Genomic DNA, 17,032 nt, shown 5'->3' on the forward strand with positions numbered 1-17,032 from the left:
TAAAAATAAAAAATAATTGAAAGAGAAAAAAATAAAGTCAGGAAATTTTGCTAAGAAGGAAAAAAAAAGCCTTTTGATTGCAGATGGCTACTAACAGCCTCAATCCAGACATAATGTCTCACCTGAGTATTAAGAACTGAGGTGTCAACGGCAGCCTGGGTTATTAACGATTCTTCCTTTCTGTTGCACAGGGACTTTCATCACTGCGGTTGTCACACACACACAGGATTTTACTAGTTTTAAGTGCTTCATGAGAGCTCAGGATTATAGCTAATGGTGGAGCTGCCCAAAGCCGGGTCTGGGCTTTGTCATTTGTGCCTCTGGATATTTTCAGATTCCCCTGAGGCTGACCCAACAGGACGAAAATTCATTCAGAATCTCTGACTACAGCACTAAGTAAGCTTTGATGCCACATCAAAAGCAAAGGAAGCATAGCTGACTTCACTAAAGCTACTTCATCTCCATCTAGCAAACCAGGCACTTCTCCACCGTAGGAGTTGGGGGTCTGGTTTAGGGCAATCTCTATCTTTTGATGTTCCATGGTCTCCTCGATAATTTCACATTTGGTGCTGCATAGAAAATTAATCAAGGAAGTCTGGCAAAACTTTGATCCTATAGTCTTGCCTCAGAACATGTGAATAATTAAAACAATATTGATGCTGAGGTTTTTCTATTACTAGCATGAAAATGACAAATTTTTACTATGCTATTCCATGACATATTTGTTAGTTTGGGGGGGGGGGGAAGAAGCTCAAACACCAAACAATTCCATAAAATAATCTTGAGGTTAAATAATGGATAGTATTTATAGCATGTATTAAGAAAAATATGAAGAAGGAGAAAATAAAATATCAGGAAAGCTAAAATTTAAAAAAATTTTAAAAATCTAATAATTCAGATACACAATGTACATTGCACTTTCAATTCTAATGAAGCAAAAATTTAAGCTTTGTGACTGTGTAAATATTTTCACATACATTATTCCATTTAATCATTTGGATATTCTGCCATCTTCCTAAATTCCTAGTCTTACTTCTTCTGAAGGTGCCCAGTGTTCCTAACAATTTTTGTCTGTTTCCATTTACGCTAAAGCAGGAATCTTGTTTTCTTTCTTCTTGTTGTTGTTGCTGTGAAAATAAACATTTACAAAATATGTTGCTTACCGAAGTGTCAGGGGGTGGGCCTGCAGATTGGGTGGCTGGAGCTGGGGTTTGGGAAACCAGTTCAGAGACGGCAGCTGAAAGTTTACCATGTTCAAATGGCTTTTGTTTAAAATAAAAAGGAGAGATTTTGCTTGTTAATATGTTATATACAAAGTTATGTCTACAATGCCATCATTTAAATACAGTTCTTAACATAGCTGTATGATTATTAATTCTCTTGACCCAAATGGACACTTAGTAACACAGAATCTTAAGAGCAATTTCTATTCTATTTCTTACTCCATGTTATTATTTTCCAACAATTTCCTATTCCTATTTATTATTCTAAATGCTGTTCAACAATCTAATGACAGAGTTCATGGTTTGTTATACATCTTTTGTTGTACATTTAGGTTGTTTGCAGTTTTTTAGCTTCTTCCTTGTAATTAGTTGCCTGCAATCAAAGTTCCAGAGGTGGTTCTTTTGAAGGTGTTAGCTATATTCCACCAAACTACCCTCTCAGGAGTTGCTAGGGTTCATCCTGCTAAAAGCAATGAATGAGCAGGTTGTTTCTCATGGCCTTGCTCACTCAAATCAGGTACTTATCACATATTTTTAAATTCTGGTAACATATTAGATATAATAATGTACTACTGTTATTTGCTATATGGTCTAAGTTTTGTTTTATTATTTTTCCTTAATGTTAAATAGCCTATTTCTCCAGAATGTTTCTGAAATGATTTTTCCATTCATTTTAAAAATATACCAAATCTGTCACTTACATTCATTTCTTGATTTCTTTTTCCATTGACCTGTAATTTTGCTTTCTGAATCAGAACTGTATTTTTTTACCATTATTGTATAAAAAAGCCCAATGTTTAGTTAATCTTCCCTAAAGAGTGAAAGATAATTTTTATTATTTTTTTCATATTTTTATGCATTCATATATGCATTATTTCAGAATAATTGAGTCATATCAAATAACTTGCTGCTATTTTAATAAAAATATTAACTTATAAAATGACTGAAAATAATTGTCACCATTCTTAAGACATTTAGTCAAACTGTCTTAGATGAATGGGTTTTAATTTCTTCATGGTCTTGTTTTTCTGAACATTTCTCCTATTGCTGTTTTCTTTACATAAGTCTGACATCTCATTAGATAATTATATTTTGAAATCTGTTACTAATATACACAGCACACATAATATCCACAAATGTGAGAGCAAAAACTTTGGGCAACTCCAAGGAATCATTTTTTTTCTACTTGTCACCTATTCTGTTCCTCAACTGACATGCATTTTCCAGGCCATTGTCCACATAGGATTAAACAACCCAGGCCCCACTAAGAAAGGTTCTGCAGAACCTGAGTTTGGGAGCTCCCACAGACTTACACTGTTTGCATATAGAAAGTCCTAAAACTCCTACAGTTAAGAAACCTGCTTGTTGTTTCCCAACATTTCCCAAGCTTTCTAGTAACAGAATTCCCTTTGAGGGGCTATCAATTCCACAGGAAGCTAGGTTTCCCTAGAGATAATTTGGAAAATGATCAAATTGCAGAATATCAACTGGTAAAGATATCTAGGAAGTACTTTTAGACAAAACAAATTTTAAATTCTCTTTTCATAGGTGGACTTGATGGAATATGTACTTCCTGGTTTAATCAGTTACACTGTTGAAAATATTCACTGTGCTGGAACAATACTTCATGACACAGCACATTTTTAATGGCTACCGTGGGTTGAGGGCCATGAATTTTATGATTGTTTCCTCAGCTACCCAGTCAGTTTCTAAGTCATAAATTTCCATTTATTTCTCTAAAAGTGAGGAAATAAAACCAGGAGTTTCAGACTTACAAGTGGTGCAGTGTTTGGAGGTCCAGTGAAGTCCTCAGACAAGGCATCGAGAAGGAAGGCTTCATCCAAGGGCTGCAAGAACCAGAAAATGAATCAAACACCACCTCATTTGCCTCCTCTTCAAAATGATGTCACTGTTCATTCGCTGATCAACTCATTAAAAAGAAAGCTATGTCCTTCCTGAATTACAGTTAGGGCAAATGAGAAAGATATACTCAGAGAAAACAGTCTTGCTTACTGGAAGTGATTCCTTGGACTCTTTTGGCAGGAGTGGTTTTCCATCTTTGTCCTATCCAGGAGGAGAAAAATACAGCATTGGGTCATTTCACATTTATCCTAAGCATGAACCCTTGTAAATATTAGCAGGTTATACATGATGTTGATGTACATTGTCAATTAGACTCATCATTTCAAAAAACAGATTCTCTCCCCAGAGAATAGGCCCTAATTAGTTCATGTTAACAAACAGCTCAGATATGACAGGCATTCCCTAGGCACAAGGTCTCCCAAACAGATTGGGCATGGCTTATGACCTCAGAAGCCCACTTACTAGTGCCAGACACAAACATGTGAACAGCTCATGTAGTGTGGCATGTGGGGCTATGTGGCAGGGGGCACTGGCCGGACACTGTGGGAGCACAGGGTGAGCCTGGGGGGTGGCGGCTTTGCAGAAGTTGCTTGGAAAAAGCTGTTAACTTTATGGTGTATGTATATAATATATAACTTTATAGGTAACATGTCCAATTAATATGCACTGATTCTGTGCCCGGCCCCTCAGTAAACACTAGGAATACCACAGGAACTGGGATAGACAAAGTCCCTGCCCTCAGGGAGCTCATCCTGTGGGCAGGATGCTCTGAAACTTATGGCTGAGATGATGCCAAGCTTCTAATGCCTCTAAGTGCCACTTCTGAGCAACAGGGCAAAATCAATGAAGTTGTTGTGACTCTGTAGTAAAAAATTTATAAATAAATGGCAAATCTCATTTATCCACATATATAAAAATAAATAAGTGCAAACCCATATATATATTTACATATATATAGAATATATGGTAATATAGTGTATATATACTATATAGTATATAAAAATATAACTGTACTATATAAATATAAAATATATATATTTATTTATCCTGATGAACTGGTCAAGGTGACTTTGGTTTATTAAAATGTGAAGATGTGAAATAGTTTAGAGCAGCGATTTTCATTTTCAACCAACGTGCAACAAGAATTTTTAAACCACGCAATACCTTACTATTAGTCTGGGGCACTGACCTCTTTTCCCTTAGATCATCAGATTTTAAAAATGACAACAGCCAACATAACAGTAGCCATTTGAACCATAAAATATAGATATCCCTTTTAGCAACAAAGGCAGCAAATTTCCCAAGTGATACACGGGACCATCAGGGACATACCTGCTCCACGCTCAAACTGAAGTCACCCTGTGTCTGGAAGGGGGACCTTGTGGGCCACCCCCAGTGAGCTCAATCTCACTGAAGAGGCCTGATGTGAGCATAGCTGATAAATAACAGTATAGGATTTTTTAAAAATCGATCAAGCCAACCCCCATGAAAATGTTAAATAAATAATGTGTGAGGTCAACAAGTTCAGAAGTGGATGAAACTACCACAGAATAAAGTGGTCAGGGAGAGCCAATCAACTGCTTCCATAAAAACTGCTGAAATTCAGCAAAGGGAGAGAGGAAGCAACCAATTCCTACTAGGAACAGCATTACCTGCCTTTATGAAATGGGGCGGGGGTGAGTAGGGACAGCACGTGTAGCCCATAAGAAGCTCTCTGAAAGCCTTGCAACAGCATACACATGAGCCTGAATTAATAGAAATGCTATGTTTTCAACTGAACTGTGATATGCAGAAGCAAACAGAATAGTAAACTTTTCATCTGGGAGTGCTCAACAGATTTCCCATCCTTACCAGACAAACAGACTAGTGTGCATGGGTGAGTAAGAGGAGCATCAGTTCGATTTTCCCGAACTGTTAGTAAACTTGAGTTGAATATCCTCTTCAACGATGGTGCATTGTGAAGATGGCTGACACCTGTTCCATCGTCCACACCTCTGCCCCTGATCAAGTGGCTACCCTTAAACCAGAAGATTCATAACAGGGTCTCCCCTGTGTCACTTGTTTTGAACAATCTGTACATTCAAAATTTGAATATGGTACTCTTAGTTTTTCTTCATATGTAAATGTTGCACATTTTTCCTCATAGGAAAAAATTGTCCTTCATTTTCCTTTGCCTGTCTCTAAAAAGGTTTTCTACATTTTCTTATTTCTGGTATTGCAATAGACAGGAAAAGTTAGGTAGCTTAGACATTAGGTTTCTTTCACTACAGGGAGGAGTCAAAGGTCAGTTAGGAATATTTTAGCTTCATGTCCGGTGCGCTAACTGGACAGTAGTGGACTAGCACTATTTGGTGTTTGAAACATTAAGAAAGAAGATATATTCCAGGTTTGCACCCATGTCCCTTCTTTATCTATGCAGAATTCAGTATGAATTAAAATCAAGTAGAAAAATACCCCAGCCTATTTACCTTGACCTCTTCTAATCTATAGTCAGGAGGGATTGTTTCTTCTTTTTCACCAAGCTTTTCACGATCCTCTTCTTTGGCCTTCTCCTAAACACAAGTTATACCATTTTCAGTGTTAATACATCTTTTCTCCATAGAGTGTATGCCTGAACGACTGAAGTTGAGGTAAATGTATCTGTCATTAGGTTAGAACATATATGTGACCATAGGCATTGAAAACCTACAGCCCCTTACCCTTCAGTACTGTATCCTAGTTTGGCAGGCTCAGACCCCACCACTAAGCCTGCAGGGGCTAAAAGAAGTCCCAAGGAGCAGTAGACAGCTGCCACTTCTCCCCCGAGTCCTTCACAGCAGGGATGCAGGTGCACAAGGTGAGCCTCAGAACTCGGCTACATGCACGCCGTCCATCCACTGCTACGCTCAAACACAGATGGATCCTCGCTCGCTCAGGCTGAGCTTAGTAAGCAGGTGCACACAGTAACAGAGAAAGCCAGCTGGTTGTGTGTTGTGGGAGATATTTTTTAAAAATACCACTAACTTATTTGGGGACTGAGAACAATCAATGATAGTTACTTTCTAGAAGTATCTGAGCTGCCATTACCTTGACTTTGTCCTCCACAGGCTTTCCCTCTTCTGGATCTGCTTCCCGTTTCCCCAGGCTACCAGCCAAGGCTTCCACAGCATCGTCCGGCACCATGCCCTGCTCAGAGCACACCAGGGATATACTAAGTAGGCGGTTAATACCTCCTTCCACACTTTTTAAAAATTTACTGATTTGGGGGGGAGGGTGGGGAGAGAGACACACTGATTTGTTGTTTCACTTATTTATGCATTTGTTGGTTGATTCTTTCTTATATGTGCTCTGACTGGGGTCCAAACCACAACCTCCATGTATTGGGACAACATTCTAACCCACTGAGCTACCTGGCCAGGGCCAATGCCTCCTTTTAAAGAGAATACCTCAAACAATTTAGAAGAGCATATCTTTATATCAGGCCTAGATAAGAAGCACATGTTACCTTTTAATCATTTAAATTATCGACTGAATTACAATCTATGTTTAAAAAACATAAAATGTTTAAAATTAGAGCAAGTTTTTTTATATTAAGCATTAAGTGCGTGTAACTGATATACTGACTGAGAAACCAGATCTAACCACCGCTTCGGCTTGGACACGAGGGAGACAATGGAAAGGGTGTGCCACCAAGAATGTGACAGCCAGGAAAGCAGAAAGAAGCAATTTTCTGGTGACTGTTCCTCAGGGGGCACAGGGAAGATTTCCAGAAAAGCCCAGGAGAGGACATTCTTCTCCACCTTCTGTGAAACGGCCTGGCACCCTGGAGGAGGTGGCCCCTGCTGTGCCTCTGCTAGCCTGTGTCCTTCAGCTGCTTCTCCTGGTCGAATTGGATTCACACTAATGTGGTGAACTAACCTGTGTGCACAAGGACAGCCTGTGGCCCAGCTGTTCAAAATGAAAGGTGCTCCCCTCCCGATGCAGTGAGCTCTGGCCACGCAGGTATTTAAAAAGAAACTGGATGCACACAGAGCACAAATGGTACAAAGGGAAAACAAAGGAGAAACTATCTTTGGGGCTAAAAGGAATAGACCTGGGTCCTTCCAAACCACAGGTCATGATCCACATATTAGTGGCTCATAAAATCAATTTCCAGTTCATGGCCAGGACTTTTTTTTTCTACTGGAAGACTAGGCTAGAAAACAACACATCTTACATAACAAAGACAAGTACCATTAACTAAACTTGTTTCTATTGTGTGGGGACTAGGTTGTGATATCAATGCAATTCCTACTGTTGGTCAAAAATGGGAAAGTCCCTAAACAGTCTCAAGGTTTATTCTTACCATAAAAGTCATAATGAGTATATATTGGGATTGTAGAGTGAAAGTCTCTTTCTCTTTTATAGCTTGGCCATCATTCCAAATAAGAAAAGTTGTTTTTCTGCTAAGCTGCACCACAAAAGGAAATAATCACCACAGAGGAAAGGGAGCCTGAGAGGAAAGTGATTTATCACCATCTAGTGGTTGGACGCTGCATAGGTTTTATTCCAAGAACAACAAAAATCACTGATATATCTAATTTGTTTGGGATTATATCTAAATTGCAAGACTTGCAGTGGCCTCCAAATCTTGGCCAAGCAATGAGTTGCTGCTTGATCCCAGACACCTGCTCATACTCCTCTTCTGTTTCCTCCTGCTCTCTGCTGCAGAATCTTTGGAAACCACTGCTTCCCATGCCTGTGCCGTTCAGCTTAAGAAATAAGTGATTTTCAGCCTCAAAAAAAAGATGAAATACTTCCATTTGCAACAACATGGATGGGTATCATGCAAAGTGAAATAAGTCATACAGAAAAAGTCAAGAACTACAAGATTCAACTACAAGATTCACTCATATGTGGGATATTAAACTGAAAGCAACAAACGAACAAACCAGAAAAACAGACAATTGGACAATGGTTTGGTGGTTGCCAGAGGGAAGGGGTAGGGATTAGCAAAGGGTGAAGGGGTCAAATATATAGTGTCGGAAGGAGATCTGCCTTTGGGTGGTGAACACACAAAGCAATATGCAGATGATGTATCATAGAATTCTATACTTTTATTAAAACCTATATAATTTTATTAACCAATGTCACTCCAATAAATTTAATGTAAAATAAGTAAGTGAAATAGTTAGAAAAGCTCAGGGAAGCAGCAGCCATCTTAAGAACTAAGTAATCTGGAAATAGGACCAAGGACTAAAACTTCTATTTCTATAGTATTTCACATGGTCAGATTCAGAGCTAGAACTCAGATCTCTGAATGTTCTGAATAAACTTTCTTTTTATACAAACAATAACCCCACAGGACATGCATTTACTTCCTGCCTCTGTTCTTTGTACCTTTTACTCACTAATCCTCGAGCTTTATTGAGTCCTCTGACCTTTACCACACTCTGCAGCTATCCTCTCTGGTTTCCAAGGGTGTCACAACCCCAGAAATGCCAACTAACCTCAGTGACTGTAATCTTGGCAACCGCAGTAACCAGAGCTGGTGGCACAGAGGCCCAGGAAAGGAGGTCAGACAATGAAAGACAAGAGCTCTGTTTTTTTCCTGTCTGCTAAATATCCAATGCTTGACTCCACAGTCGGGGTAAAACAGGCAAGGAACCACCTGAGCCCTCTGAGGCCCTGGCCATCACACTTGGCGTGAGAAGGTAGACGACACATGCTTAGGTCACAAGGGTTCTGCCCTGGACTGTTGGCCATTACCTTTTTCATTTTAATCTTTGTCTCTGTTCCTACACCAGTCTCTTCGCCGGTTCTCTCATCTTCCCTGGTCTTTCCCCCAGGACCTGGCTCCCACAACGTAAAGGTTTCTAGAGAGTACCCTGAAACCTCAAAGAAAGGGGGTCAAGTCCTATGTAAGGCAGGAGGGAGACCCTGCACTTTGAGGGGATCTGCAGTTGGCATCAAGGACTTCCTTGGCAGGAAGCAGCCACTTCAGGGCACCCCGGATACTTGTCCTACACCTCCTTCAAGGCACTCTTCTCAAACCACTAAAAGCACTTATCCCAAGGAAACCAATGACTCACGCCTCTGTGCTTAGCCCCTCCTCAGCTCACTGGTCTCTCCGTCAAAACAGCCCTACTCCCACCTCTCAGTGTGATCCTGCCCATTACCCAAAGCCTTTCCTAATTCTCCCTGGAGAATGAAGCACCCACAGTTCCTCTGCCCTTTCTCCATATGAGTGCTCACAGTGTGCTATTAAACTTGAGATCTGACCCATATCCACACTAAACTTGAAGGCAGCTGAGGGCAGGAGCCATATTTTCATTTCAGCTGAGGCTCTGACAGGTTAAGTGAATTTTTCAAGGTCAGTTTAGAGGTTAAGTTCCCTCATGTATAATAGAGAGATGATTAAATTTTACTGTGTCCCTGTGAAAATTTAATTAGAAGACATTGTAAAGCATCTAGAACAAGATAGCTATTCAGAATACACAACCACCAAGTATGAATTAATGAATATATTCCACTGATGTAATTCTCTAAGTCAGATTCTATTGGCTAACACCTTCAAAAAGAAGCAAAGATTCAACTAGTTAAATATCATACTTCATTCAAAAGACAGAAAATGAGAAAGAGGCAAAAAATGAAGAAAGGAAGGAATTGAGTCAATCCATCCTCCCTTCAGGTGAGAGTGGGGTGGGTCATGATGACATTGGTGCAGATTTTTCCACCAGAGAGTCAGGCTGTTTGTGGAATTCCAAATAGGCTTGAAAATGTAGGAATGCAGAAAAGCATGATTACTTGCAATAGCTGAGGAGCTAGAAAGAATTTCAGAAGGTGAAAGAGAAACAGAAATCATAGTAATTTAGGTAATTAAAACTTTAAATATAGCCCTGCCAGTGTGGCTTAGTTGGCTGGAGTATCATCCTGTAAACCGAAAGGCCGTGATTCAATTCCCAGTCAGGACACAGGCCTAGGTTGTGGGTTTAGTCCCTGATCGGGGCACCTGCAAGAGGCAACTGATCAATATTTCTCTCTCACATTGATGTTTCTCACACTCTCTCCCTCCCTCCCTCCCTTCCCCTCTCTCTAAAATCACTAAGCATGTCCTCGGGTGAGGATGAAAAAAAATCAAATATAGCCTGAGTTTCTAGCACACCCTGAAGCCCCAAACAGTAGATGCTACAGTTAATGATTTTACTGTTTTGCCAGAATAAAATGACATGTTAGTGCACAGGGCAGAAGATGCTGGGGAGGAAGAACGTCACCTTTCTGGGACGTTCCTCAACGCACTCACCGAAGGCACCGGCTTGGGAGGTGCTGCCTGTATGCTACACATGGAGGCCCGAGGCACCGCGTCTGCCTCGGGAGCCGGGGCGGCCGCCCGAGAGTCCTGTGGAAAGAAGCAAGTACGATGAGGAATTTTCCGAAATATCTGGTTAGTAATACTGAACAATGAAGAATGAACAACACACTGCTGCATTGTATGCTGTGAGCCTGATTTTCTCGGATGCCTAAGATTGCTGAATAGTAAATAAGTCCGGGCAGGCTAAAACCCTTTGGTCACCATTATTCCAACTTCATTCTACCTCTTACCTTAGGCAGGTTACTTAACCTGAGACTCAGTTTCCACATCTGAAAAATGAGGACAATAGTCGTACCTACATCTCAAGGGTGGTATGGGGATCTAATGGGCTAACAAGTGACGTGTTTTGCATGGTTCCTGGAAACAGCAAACTCAATACATTTTAGAAATTATTATTGTTTTTGTTTATTATTATTAATCATCATATAATAATATATTAATTATATAATGCAATGTAATATTTTCTATAAAGACATCACTTTTATATATTGAAAAGCACCATGTACACTGTAAATATAAAGCTATGTACAAATGCATAGCAGTAACCCTATCCCAGGAGGTCTCACAGTGTGGTCCCTCAGTCAGGAGCCTCCACAATACCAGACAACTTATCAGAAATGCACATTCTTAGGCCTCCGTACCAACACACTAAATCTGAAATTCTGGGGGTAGGGCCCAGCAATCTGTTTTAACAAACCCTCAGTGATCCTAGTGAATGCCACTGTACTGATCCTAGTGAGAACCACTGTACTATCTTATTTTATCACAAGGTGAAATTTCAAATAAGCAGTTTAAATCCTGGCATTTATGGAAGTCTATTATGCAATGTGTTTTGCAGATGATCATTAATAGGATATAATTTCTTCTTTCAAAGAACTTACTATTTAAAACTATGTATAAATATAAGATGTAAAGAAGGACTGAGAGCTTACAACTTGTTTGCAACAAATGCCTTAACAGGGGCATATGAAGAAAGAACTACAGAACCAGCCCCCCCCCCCCCCGGACATGTTATATTCTGCTTCATAAGACTTGCAAGGCTGGTCAGGTTTGAGGAGACAAAGGCCATATTTAGCACAGCCTTAAAGGGATGACTAAGAGTTCAGTTGACCTAAAATTAGGAGGCGAGGTTATTTCAGACGGGAGGAACCATTATGAGAAAAGCCATGGAGACACACACTTAATGTCATAGTTTAGTGACGTGGGGACGCACCTTGGCAGAAAAGGAAGCGTGGACCAGAACACATTAGTAGAAACTTTACTTTTGTGAGAAATGGGAAGCTCCTAAGGACTGGAACAGGGGAAGGATGTGACTATAAGCCTGCTGGAGAGAGAATAATTCTGGTGGACACATGGGATGGACCGAAGGAGGCTGAAGACAGAGGCCATTGCCACCTGGAGGTGAGTGATGACAACTTGAAGGACAACTCTGTCAGTTACAGAGGCAGGAACAGAAGGGAAAGCATGGGTGTGGATGCTTTCCTGACAGAGTAATTACAGGACTTAATCGCAAGAAAGTCGGGTCAGCTTGGGGAAAGAAAGCATATTCAGAAGGCAGCAAAACAAACACTGCGTGTAGAAAAAGGTGGCAAAATGGGCCTTTTTGTCAATCACTTCATGCTGAAATACTGTGGGTCTCACATGTTTAAGATTACAGAAAAACATTAAAAAACAAGCAAAACCAGACTGAATTTTAGAAACATACTTCTGTTTTTTCAGTTGGCTTGGATTGTTTTTCTTTACATTTGGCCTGGTCAAAATCTTCTGACAGCTCATCAATGAGTTCGGATTCACTCAAGGGCTGAAATATAAGAGACATTGTGTATTATTAAGTGACTATTTTTTACTTTGTTAAATAAGTTTTCATAAAGGAGTTTTTCTAGTTAACACATATTTGGCCACAGAGGGTGAGGCAAAAGTAGTATGTGAATATGCAAAACACAAAGTTTATTCTTGTTTATGATTTATTAATCATTGAATTGTTTTCCATACAAACCACTGCAAGCCTACTTTTGCCCATCCCTACACTTTAGGATCTAAAAAAGCTAATTAATACAGGACATTTCATTTATCAGTGTAAGATATAAATGTTGTGCAACAAATAAGGAATATTAAACACCTCAGTACCACAAAAATGTTAATGGCTTAAAGTTTTCCTGACACTTCAATTACAAAGTAGTTTTATTCAAATAAAATTGCCTGTTCTTTCCAAAGAAGATGTGTATAGTTTTTTTTCTTTTGTGATCACTTTTCTACTTCCTAATGGCTTCCCTTCTGAATAAGTCAGTGGAAGAACAGATCATGTCCCCCTCTCCTATGACTATGTAGGGTTTGGGCAGGAAATCTGTTATCCCTACTACCTTCAGGTGAGGTCGAGTACTTGTTTAGGGCAGTGGAGATTTTGACTGATAACAGTAATCCATGACAGAATCACACAGGTCTCTCGAGCTGGGCCCCAGTGTCAAGCGGCCCAAGTTTGGAGTCTTCACCTTGCTATTTCCTAGCTGTGTGACCTTAAGCTATTTATATAATCTTTCTGTATTTCAGTTTCCTCACCTGTAAAATGGCAATAATAATGGCACCTTCCTCCTTCAGTGGGGACTCAAAAAGTTAGCATATGAAAGGCATCTAGTGCAGCGTCAGGTGCATGGTAAATGACTGATAAATGTTGCTCAGTATTATCGTGGTAGATAGCCACCCTGGCTGACACCAGTGTGAACGATGGCAGTGTAGAGTCATTAGAGTATTTGCTGCTGTATTTAGAATCAAGCTCTAAGTGTTAACAATCTAATTTAAGGGCCCACTTGACATTAGTTCCTAATGTTCGGCGAATGTCACCTAGAAATTTATAACAGTCCGGTGTTAATCCATGGGGAAAATAATTAAAGTGTGTGAAAAGGAGTCACAGCTCTGAGCCCTGTGTTGCTATCAGAAGTTCCCTCTCCTTAATACTAGGGTGCTGTGTCAAGTCTCCATGGTGAAATCCTGTCTGTGAAAATTATCTGTACTCCACAGTCCTATTGTTTTGAAGTATCCAGAAAAAAATTCATCTCCCAACCTTCGGTTTTTCTTCAGGCTCTGGCAGTAGTGGTTTTCCATCTTTATCCTGTAAATGAAATGAAAATGAAATAGAAAAGTTTGCTTTCATGTCTTACTAAGTTTGTCTTGGGGAATTTCAGGATATGAGAGGAGAGCATTTTTTTCCTTATATTTAAGTGAATTTTCATTTCAGATTTATCTTTTATACAGTATCAGAATAAAGATTTGAGATGTAAAAATCAAAAGACCAAATATCAACTATAATGCATTTACTTTTCTTTAAAAGTTGCTTAAAAATTTCATCTATTTGATAGAAAAATAGAATTTTAAATATCTTTAACAAGAAATGTGCATCTACATTAATGAAAGTTTTTTTAAAGCCCCAATTCTCCAACCCAGTTAAAGAGCTAGATATTATTCCCAAAATACTGTTTTATTTATTTTTTTTGGATATGAGGTTTTACAACTTAGAATATTTACAACTACAAATATTTCATAGATCTTTCCATCTATGAACTTATGAGAATCACACTATACTCTGTCATAAGTTTATGTGTATTAGATCAGAGATAAATTACAGATGTAATTATAGGAGTTAGTCCACCATCCTCACCTCACCTCAAACCAAACCCAACAAAACTTCAACTCAGGATACTGACAAACAGCTGTACGTTCATATCTACCACTTAGAGTTATGGTGCTTTTATCCACACAGCAGGCAGAGAAAAAAATTATTCCCAAATTGTTCCTTCTACTGTAAGGTTAAGAGTCTATGTCAAGCATTGCTTATAGTAGAAACACTTGAATTTGTGGGAATTTTAATAAAGATATGATCATGGCTTAGGAAACCACTTTTTAAAGGGTTCAACTGTAGAGAGCAGAACAGAAAGCGTTCAGGGTTTTCAGAGTGAGTATGTGAACCAGGACAGACACGTCCTTAAGCATAATGGGAACAGACGCCCAAAGCATGAAGGAAGGCCAGAAGTGTGCGCTGCTGTTACACACCAAGGCTAACAACATACCGTGGCAGGTTTTAATCTGTACTCTGATGGGATTGTTTCGTCATCTTCACCACACTTCTTTAGTTTCTCTTCTTTGGCTTTTGCCTGATGGAAGTGGAGAGAAGAAAAAAAAAAACATTTGGATAATACATGTAAAATAAGATGGTATCACTTTATGTATCACATGGGTGTTGTAGAGAAGATCAAATCAGATAAAAGTGTCTGTATGTGCTTGTCAACTTGTGCAAGGCAGAAGCCACAGTAAGTGGCTTTGAGGAAGGCAGCAAGGGGGGTGACTGAGGAAAACGGCACAGCCAGGCCCCCTGGGGAGGTGCTGTATAACCTGGGGGAGCCATTTAGTTTTCCTTTTGCTCAGTTTCTTCAGCTCTAAACAGGGCTATAGTAATCCTTACCTAGCTACTGACTTGTAAGGATCACCAGAGGAAAGTAAATAAAATATCCTCAGAGGTGGTTAAGCACAGTGCAGAAGTTAGCTGCGACTACTTTACCAGCCTTCACCTTTCTTACTCAATGAGGTAGTTATCTCCAGGGGACAAAACTCTGTGTCTTGAATGGTGACCACAGCCAGAAATGGGAGAGCAGCCCATCGCAAGTCTTGGCTGACCCATGGAAAACTGGCTTTACCTCTTCTACTAGTACAGGACTCCCTCCAATAACACCAGGACTTCACTGGATTAATGAACCTTGAACAGCCAACTCCATTAAAACTAAAGGTGCACAGTAGTTCTATATTAGATCCCTTGCTTCTAAGATATAACATTTGCATTTTAAACAATTGCTAAGTAATGCGAATCTCCATGATCGGTAACAATTTGTACCTATGTCAAGGTATAGATTTAAATTCCAAACCAAGGAGGTCCGGGGCACAAAGGGCGGGCTGGTGTCACTTAGCAAATTCCAGCTCAACCCACTGCTCCACCTACATCTCAGTCTAAGACTGTAGTTCTCCATTGAATGCTTAGTTACCGGATTAATTTAAAAATATTTATTAAGCACTTTAATGAACCAGGCACTCTTCTAGGCTTCGGAATTACAGTTTTATTGTTCTATAGAATAACCCCTCTCAATAAGGGATAAAAGCTCCCCCCCCAACATTTCCAGTTATAATCTACTGCAAATATGGAGAGACCCCATTATGCATTGGAACTCCTTAGTTCATGGACTTGTGAGGTCTCTGCCTATAAACCAGCCTGCATGAAAGTCAAGGTCACCTGTTTGGTAAGACTGTCCTCTCCATTCCATTCAGTCCTGCTCGCAACAAAGATTAAATGCACAGCTAGATCCTTTCTATTCCTTTTTGATCCGTGTATACTTTAAATCAGGGGTTCCCAATCCCCAGGCCGAGAACTGGTACCAGTCCGTGGCCAGTTAGGAACTGGACCATGAGTGAAGCTCGCCTGAGCGTGGCCTCCGGCCCCTCCACCACCATCCACAGCAAAAGGTGAGTGATGGGCAAGCAAGCTGGCCTCCCCCCACCCCATCCAACCTGTAGGCACTGGAAGGAAATATCTAGGAAATACCTACTGAATTGAAACAGACTAGATAACCACACATAGAAATGGGGAAGATTACTAATGAGGTATCAGTATAAATATTATTTTATGTTATGGTATCTCACAAAAGTGACAAGTAGGCATGGACCCCTTTTCTGAAGCATTACATAGTTTTTCCTCAGAGCGCTCTCTAGCATGGAAGGTACTGGAGTGATTGTGAACGCCTATAGAAGATGCCCTTCATGAGCCTAATCATAGCATCAGACCATCCAGGAAGTAATGAATTCACCATCACGTAGTAAAAATTCAACACAATAACTTATTTAATATTTTCTACATCTGATTTTAGTTACTCTAAGCCTCTTTTTGTCCTGGGATGTATGTTTATAGCTTCCCTCCCCAAATTACTGTCCTATGAAACCACCTAATTATCTGTAAAAAGCCTGAGGCGAAAGTACAGTTGACTCACTGCCCCTGCCCTGTAACCACAGCTCCACTTGCCCCCGGGTTCCCCCAGGACCCCACCTTCCTTTAGACGGGCTTCTATCTGAGTGCTCTATGTAAGTGCATCTCACGTTGTGTTTTTTTTTAATTGTTGTTCTATTACAGTTGTCCCAATTTTCCCCCGTTGCTCTCTCCTGCCCAGTCCCCTGCCCTCTGCCCCCCTTCCCACAGTCAATCCCCATGCTGTTGTCCGTGTCCGGGGCCATTTATACTTGTTCTTTAACTAGGCCCAAATTTCCTTTCTTCCCAGTACTTTACTTGGTCCTGGAGGACAAGGACTGCCTCCCCTGCTCCCTTGCGTTCGCCTTCACAAAGCTCGTTGTGCCACGCTGCGGCTGGCAAGCCCTCCAGGAAAGTCGAAGATAGAAATTGGCCCATTTTTCTCAGGGCGGTCCCAGACTCAGGGAGAGCTGCTGGGAGTAGTTGGGGCTCCCTTTCCCCGGTGACTCAGAACAGGAAGTGACCACATAGGCAGCAGCATTGTGACAGCAGCACCTGCCAGCCCCCCAGGCTGAGCTGACAGGGCGGTGCTCTGAAGGGTCCCCAGGCTACACTTCT

General features: G+C 40.4%; 1 protein-coding gene across 9 annotated transcripts in view; it reads right to left on the bottom strand.

The window, feature by feature from the left end:
* CAST (calpastatin) overlaps positions 1 to 17,032 on the bottom strand; it is a 128,089-nt gene that overhangs the window by 22,307 nt on the left and 88,750 nt on the right. For all 9 annotated transcript variants that reach the window (XM_045847908.1, XM_045847907.1, XM_045847904.1 and 6 more), the window contains 9 exons: positions 14,478 to 14,561; positions 13,475 to 13,522; positions 12,122 to 12,217; positions 10,348 to 10,443; positions 6,153 to 6,251; positions 5,555 to 5,638; positions 3,237 to 3,287; positions 2,999 to 3,070; positions 1,164 to 1,262 (listed from right to left, as the gene is read on the bottom strand). In XM_045847908.1, the coding sequence (XP_045703864.1) occupies positions 1,164 to 1,262; positions 2,999 to 3,070; positions 3,237 to 3,287; positions 5,555 to 5,638; positions 6,153 to 6,251; positions 10,348 to 10,443; positions 12,122 to 12,217; positions 13,475 to 13,522; positions 14,478 to 14,561 (729 nt within the window). The remainder of the gene's footprint in view (positions 1 to 1,163; positions 1,263 to 2,998; positions 3,071 to 3,236; positions 3,288 to 5,554; positions 5,639 to 6,152; positions 6,252 to 10,347; positions 10,444 to 12,121; positions 12,218 to 13,474; positions 13,523 to 14,477; positions 14,562 to 17,032) is intronic.

Source organism: Phyllostomus hastatus, unplaced genomic scaffold (assembly GCF_019186645.2).
Source record: "Phyllostomus hastatus isolate PE091 unplaced genomic scaffold, TTU_PhHast_1.1 phas_contig_58, whole genome shotgun sequence".
NCBI lineage: Eukaryota > Metazoa > Chordata > Mammalia > Chiroptera > Phyllostomidae > Phyllostomus > Phyllostomus hastatus.